At 36.7% G+C, this 7,591-nt stretch overlaps 1 protein-coding gene across 1 annotated transcript; it reads left to right on the top strand.

The window, feature by feature from the left end:
- The first annotated feature begins 1,218 nt into the window (after positions 1-1,218).
- Positions 1,219-4,561, top strand: LOC128857792 (ubiquitin-conjugating enzyme E2 G2). Its single transcript, XM_054093552.1, has 5 exons — positions 1,219-1,536; positions 1,689-1,770; positions 1,894-2,012; positions 2,888-3,028; positions 3,488-4,561. The coding sequence occupies exons 1-5, from the start codon at positions 1,494-1,496 to the stop codon at positions 3,604-3,606; spliced, it is 504 nt and encodes a 167-aa protein (XP_053949527.1). The 5' UTR covers positions 1,219-1,493; the 3' UTR covers positions 3,607-4,561.
- Positions 4,562-7,591: the final 3,030 nt, after the last annotated feature.

Below are 7,591 nucleotides of genomic sequence, written 5' to 3'. Positions count from 1 at the left end.
TGCGATTGACTCTTAGAATTCACGTCTTTTGCAAAACTTCTGTGAATATCCTGGTTAAAAAATGTATCCAAAGAATATCCATTTGTAAAATTTACTTTGAATAATAAGTGGTGATTGTTTTAATTCTAATTTGATAATTAATGTGAATGCCAATGCTGATACAAATGAATAACCCGGTTATGTAATTCTGGCACATGTAAGGGTATAGCTCGCCTTATAAATCGAATGTATATTTTTGGCAAACGCAATTGTGCTAATATGTCGTTTGACAGGAAGTTGAGTGATTATCTTCGGACCAATGCTGTTCATTAGAGCTTAAGTTCGCTAAGCTAAATCATTGTTTTCAATCAAACACTTTGCAAAACAAATCGCTTTCTTCTGTGCTTAACAAATTATTGTATCTAATGAGACGAATTCAGTAAACTTAAATTACGGAAACCGGAAACTCAAATAATATGCAACAGCAGCTACGGAAACGCTATTATATTCTCGCATTTTATTTTCAGCTTTGTGCTTTTAGCAGAGTCCTAAACCATTTGGGCGATGAACGACGTCTCTTCTTAATTTGACATTTTATTTTATATCAGCCTGGTTTATCTTTGCTCACTTTCGGCACTTTCGGTGTCGTTTTATTTGCTATTTTAGGTGCTGCCGTATTGATATGCAATATTGTGGAGGTTTTTTACTGTTTTAAAATATATATTTTACAAATATTCGAGCGAAGTATCTTTACAAGAAAGAACACAGCAACAAGTGTTTTATTTATACCGCTTAAAGAGTTGATTCTTCCTTTGCTTTCACTTTTCACAGCATCACAACACTTATGAGGGAAAAAATATAAGTCGTTATTTTTGACAGTAATTTTCTTAACACCATGTTTTTTGCAATGAAGTACTATGAATAATAAGTCATGGCGTAAGTGAAGAAAACTGCAGTTATTGTTGACGGCATAAACACACGCATTATGCAAAATCTTAAGAACCTTGTCAGACTCGGTAAAAATTATTCAAATTCGTTTTAAAAAATTGCTTATGAAAGCAAACAAACCCATACCAAAATGAAAAGAAACAATCTAGTGATCACAAAGCAGAAATATGAAAATGGTGACGTCACGTACTTATCTGCTAAATTCGATTCCAAATACACGGTCTTCTTATGTGATCTGGTGCAATTGTTTCAAGACTTGTCAGCTATTCTCATTAGTCTGGCATCACTTTACTTCCGTCAAGCTGACAAACAACAAAACACTACAAAAGAGTTTAGCTCTGAAAATATTCATAGAAAGTCGCAAAACAACAAAAAATTAGATGTGTGGCAATAGTTTATTTGATTCGATTTAAAACGTAACATACAAATTAAAAAGTGCGTCGAAGAATATCTCGGCCTCCGCCAAAACCGACAGGAACAGCAAAAGACTGATTTGGGGTCGAGTAAGCCTCTGGGATTGTGCGTGACTGTTACTATTGCTGCCAAGGCAGATTACGAGGTGACAAATGGCCGGGTCTGCGCTGAGAAGGCTTATGGCGGAATACAAACGTAAGTAATGGAATTCGTTAGGTCAACTAGCCCCACCAGCTGGTGGGTTTCATTTGCAATTGAATTATTTATCCAATGAAATAAATATATGGAAAGTGTAATTTGTTTATTAAATTGTATGATTTAATGCGTAATTGATTATGTATTTTCAGAGTTGACTCTGGACCCGCCGGAGGGCATCGTTGCTGGGCCTGTAAGTGAGGAGAACTTTTTCGTATGGGAAGCGCTGATAGCGTAAGTCGCGTAATTAAGACTATTAATAACAGCTAAAAGCAAATCAATGCTAATATTTGCTCTTTGATTTGAGTTTGCCTGTGTGGTAATAAACCTAACAGCAACCGTTATTCTCAATTACAGCGGACCAGAGGGAACGTGTTTCGAAGGTGGCGTGTTTCCAGCTCGTCTTATATTTCCGCCTGACTATCCGCTGAGCCCACCTAAAATGAAATTTACCTGTGACATGTTTCACCCCAATAGTAAGTATATAATATCACCAACGCTTAGATGCTTCATAAACCGTGGGTTTATAAGAAACCTATTAAATCAAATTTTGAAGAACAATTTTATACACAATCGGAGACTATCACTCCATCAGCATCCCCTTGATTTTTTTTTTTTTTTTGAGTTCGTTTAAGGAGTTAAAGCCACACTTGCGGGCAATACTGCTGTTTCCGTGGCGCCGCAATTTAATGGCGGATTCTTATAGAACTCGACAAAAGAAAACGAAATGAAAGAGTAAAATTTTTTGATATCTCGCTTAGTTTTCGAGAAATTAAATAAAAAATAATAATAATAATAATTTTTTCTTCAGTTTCGATAGAATTCGGCGAGATAAGACAAAATATAGGAGTACAATTTGTCAATATCCCGCGCTTCAAAAAAATAACCCTCATCAGTCCAACTCCGGCTACACAATCCACAGTATTTTTGCGTAGAACTCCTTTTCGCGTGGGCGGCCTTCGGCCGTGCTTCAAAAAAATAACCCTCATCAGTCCGACTTCGCCTACGCAATGCACCGTATTTTTGCGTAGTACTTCTTTTCGCGTGGGCCGCCTTCGGCCGCGCTTCAAAAAAATAACCCTCATCAGTCCAACTCCGGCTACGCAAGCCACAGTATTTTTATTCAATAACTCGAAAACTAAGCGAGATATCAAAAAATTTTACTCTTTCATTTCGTTTTATTTTGTCGAGTTCTATAAGAATCCGCCATAAGATTGCGGCGCCACGGAAACAGCAGAATCCCCCTCTTGCGTTTGGAAGAGTGGATTATTTTTATAAATTTTATAATTTTGACGTGCTTTGTTGTATAATTCATGGTAACGTAATAACTTGAACTATTTTTTTTGTCCAGTTTTTGCTGATGGACGTGTTTGCATATCAATATTACATGCGCCTGGCGATGATCCCATGGGCTACGAATTATCTGCTGAACGTTGGAGCCCCGTGCAAAGCGTGGAAAAGATTCTACTTAGTGTAGTTTCAATGTTGGCAGGTAAGTAAACTAGGAAGTGAATTAAAAATAAGCATTATAACAAAACTGCAGCAACTAGTGTCTGTATTTTATTTGCAGCTGACATTAATTATAAATTTGCATTTTTATTAAAACAATTCTTTTTTCTTTTCGCTGCGTATATAAAATGTTAAGTATGCAATAGCATTTCACGTTCAAGAACCATTGTACCTAATGTTTAAGAAACCTAATTAATTCAAATGCGCATTAAAACATTGTACACAAACTTGTATGAACGCGGCAAAGAAATGTACTGCAAATAAGTATCAACACTGGTTGAAGCGTTTCAAAGAGATTCAAATTAAAAGCATAAAACAAAAGAAACCGAAATGGGGACGTAGAAAATAAGAAATATTAAATGCATAGAACGCTTAAAACCCACATATCCGTCCAATATTGTTATTATTACATTAAAATATTTCCCTCTCCTTTATTACGCAGAACCAAATGCCGAGTCCGGCGCTAATGTGGATGCAGCTATTATGTGGCGTGAACGGCGCGACGAGTTTAATGCAATCGCTAAACGTTTAGTACGTAAGACGCTCGGTATACCATCATAAAACGTAGGAGGATTCTGTGAACAGTGTTCCGCTACCTCCACAATAAAAAACAAATAATCAATCAATAAAGCACAACGCAACGGATGTAGTGTTACATGCAGTAGCCCGACGTCTAAAAACATACACACGCAACAAAACCAGTTAACATCAAGCAAAAATTTAACGAAGCAACAACAAAATGCATGGCGCCCAGGAATGGACGCCAAACGTCTGCAATTGTTGGAAGTCTTGAAATATATAAATACTTATATTATTCCCACGTGTTGGTTTCTGGAACTCAGTTTTATATGCTTTTTTAATCTCTGACTAACTATAAATCGAACAAACCTGCAAATGCACCTTTAAAATTCCCTTTTTGCACTTTAACCTTATTGTATTTTTATCTCAGTTGCATTTTGTAAACGCCAGAGAATTGCTACTATTTTACATGCTAAATGCATGTATAAATGCAATAGTAAAAATAATATTCATATACCGCAATAGAAACATCTGAATTATTTATAAAGTAAAATATATAAATGTTTAGATTTAATGGAATAAAACAAAAGGTAAAACAAAACGTAAACAAAATTCATAGCAAATATGCCAAAAGAAATTTAGTTTTGCTTGACGATGTCCATAAAATGATCGCTATTTGTTCAACAAGCCATTCTTATGGGCTGTACTGTAGATATTAATAACACTTCCCCCTCTAATTACTTATTTTAAATTTTCTAGATGAAATAAAAATTTGTCCTAGTTTTTGGCATTATAGAGAATTATTGTTAAAATTAAACGCAAGAAAAAAGTTTGTTTATGTATTTAAAAAAAGATATAAATGTATAAAAAATTATTTTTGAATATTTTATTTTTTAATAACAACTTTAAAATATAGTAAATACGAATTCGTAAAGAGTCAAGCATAAACATTATCAAAATATGTGAGTACGAAGTAAAATATAATATATGCGATGTATATATTTAATAATTAGCATTTTTTCATTGTTATTGTTATATGTCGGCATAGGCGATTGGTGCATTGAGGATTTAAAATCTAACGACTTAACGCAAAACTAACAGAATATGTTTTTACTTGCAACAGCATTACCCATTTTTTAAAGCACTCGATTTTTTTCTTAAACCTTTTTGTGCTTGACACACAAATAGTAGGTTGTAGGTTTTATCGACAGTAAAGGTTTTATCTTCATCAACAGCTTCAAGCTTCTCATGAAAAATTCATTAGGGTTTCGAATATGGTTTAAAATTGTATGCCAGTTAATTGTTGGGTGCATATCGGAGCTGTTGGGACCATATCGCGTCCTAGCTTAATGATTGAAACATATGGTTGGTTGCATATATTTTGTTTTTGTTGTTGTAGCAGCATAAACATTTCCCGTGCATATACGAGGAATGCTGCTGGTCCTTGGCCGGATATAACACCGTGTCGTTCCGGTTACGTAGAACCGACTGTCGACTACGGGTATATTCAGAAACGCATTATAAATGCGCAGTAATTGCAGCGCTGGCAGCACTGCCAATGTGACAAGTGTTGCAATTGATAGATTGGCAGTATTAAAATTTTTCCTGCAAATAATGCGCGACGTTTGATACAAAAATGGCGTTTTGGAACGCGATGCATTTGCAGTACTGCCATATTTGCATTTCTGAACGCATTGCCAACACTGCAAAAGTACGTTGCGCATTATAATGCGTTATTTGGCCTCTGGTGACGATACAGCATGCTTGACTGAGCTTTGTATGTGTTAGTGCAGTCGGGTGGCGTCGTGTCACACATACTTGTTGTCGGTAAAAATCAAAAATTTTAGATATTAGCGTCAATCACCCGACACGCACACATATAAACTTTTTGTCAAACAATGCTTGACCGTCACCAGAGGCCAATTGAATATACCCTACCATAGATTTTTATTTTGCAGTGTTGTTGTTGTTTTTGTAGCAGCGATACAAGCCCTGTCAGTGTAGTGTATATGACCGGTCGTCTTCGTCTAACTCATCTAAAGGTGGACCCAGGAAACATGCTGTTTCGACTTTTTGGCTTCATAGGGAGAGGTGTGTTAGATTAGTTGGTTTTGAGGCGCATGTGAAAAGGTGGTTAGCGTCGTACGGGATGCCTTCACATGCAGGACATATATTTGGTATGTCGGGGTCCATTCTGGATAAGTAGGAGTTTAACCTGCTATAATATCCAGAACGTAATTGTGCCAGTGTTACGCGGGTCTCACGGGGAAGCTATTTTGCAATGTAAGCCCCTTCTAGTGAAATACACTTGCACATCGTGAAATAATGCCATAAAGCCTTTGCAAGTATATTCGATATTCTACTTCTTCTCTTCAAAATAACTTGCTAAAGCCGACTTGATTTGGCTACCCTTAAAATTTCCAGCCCCGAACTAAGTTGCTTAAACCAATTAGATATTTTAAAGAAGGTAACTGGTCCCTCCAATGAGACATTTTGCAAATTTTCCAGGTCTTTAAAGGAATACGCGCCAAAATATTTGGCACGGCTTCTTTGAAGCGCAGGGCATTCACAGAGGAAGTTTTGTACCCAATCAATTTCTTCTTCATCTCCACAATTTCTGCAAAAGTCATTGTGAGGTACACCCATTATACTGGTTAGGGTATCAATAGTGAAGTGACCACTTATAACACTGTTGGTGGTTGATCTGTTAAATCCAAGCAGACATTTTGTCCTTTCGAGATGCAGTTTTGATCAGAGCGCTTTTAAGACCCTGCGGTTGATAGTCAGAGACCAACTTCTATTGGTTTCCGCGATTACGCTGAAGTCAATCGCAGTGTACAGTTCGTTTAGAGTAATGCTAATCCTTTACCACTCGCCGAAGTTCCTGCTCAGAGCCTTTCCTTGTACACTCATCCGCTCTGTCATTTCACTCCACTCCAGAATGGCCGGGGAACCAACAAAGTGTGGTTTTGCGTTGTTGGATAAGCGAGGGCGATCTCCTGCGGTGAGGCCAGTACCTTGTTTGCTGCTTGAGTATTAATAATAATGGTAAGGTTTGTCGGAGGTACGTCCATTAGTTTTATCGTTTTTTTTTTTTTGCTTATAGCGTAGATCTCAACTTGGAAGACGCTACACCGGTCTAGGTGTCTAACGGAATAATTTAAGGATTAATTTAAACAAGCAATCAGATGATAAAACTTCTTCACTATGCCCAAAAATAGTACCTACAATCTTCGATGCCGACTTTTCCACTTTGAATTTCTTTGATGAATTTGAATGGTCGCAACACCTTTGCACATTTCGTCCAAGTCACTCCGACATAATTCCAAAAGTTTTCCTAACTCTTGAATCATCTTTACTTGTCGAGCGGTGGGAGCAATCGGAGTACCCAATACGGACTATTTTTTTATACCCGCGCGTTTGTGCACAGCAGTATTATAACACATATTGCTACCCACTTCTTTATATCCGACTTAAATATTGTTAAGGACGTATGTTTTGTTTGACTCAAAAAATTTAATTTTACTAAAATATGCGCGGGTATAAAAGGGTCGGTACCAACCAAATTTAGCCTTCCGTGCTAGTTTTTTAAATGCAAATGTTCATGTGAAATCTCTACAAATCATTCGTTGGCAAAATGTAGTTCTGCTGCTATTTGCCAAAACTTACAATAGATCATTGAAAATTTTTTGACTTTTTGAACTTTTTGAACTTTTTTCCGGGCAGTCAGCTAGCCGACGCGGGTCAAAATAGACCAGCCCATTTCTTTGTTCAGGACAGTAGTAAAAAATCCATTTGGAGGTTGTAAAGTCAACTAAAGAAACACAGCATGTACGGGTAACATCACATTGTTATGGGAACTGCAGATATGTTCGCATAAAACTTCACCCAAACATCTTCTGGGATATAAATATGCATTTTTCCGATCAGCAGAAAACTTCCCCCAAACATTTTCTGGGATATAAATCTGCATTTTTTCGATCAGCATAAAACTTACCTCAAACATCTTCTGGGATATAAACCTGCA

Source organism: Anastrepha ludens, chromosome 3 (assembly GCF_028408465.1).
Source record: "Anastrepha ludens isolate Willacy chromosome 3, idAnaLude1.1, whole genome shotgun sequence".
Taxonomy (NCBI): domain Eukaryota; kingdom Metazoa; phylum Arthropoda; class Insecta; order Diptera; family Tephritidae; genus Anastrepha; species Anastrepha ludens.
This window is presented reverse-complemented; position numbering and strand designations above follow the sequence as displayed.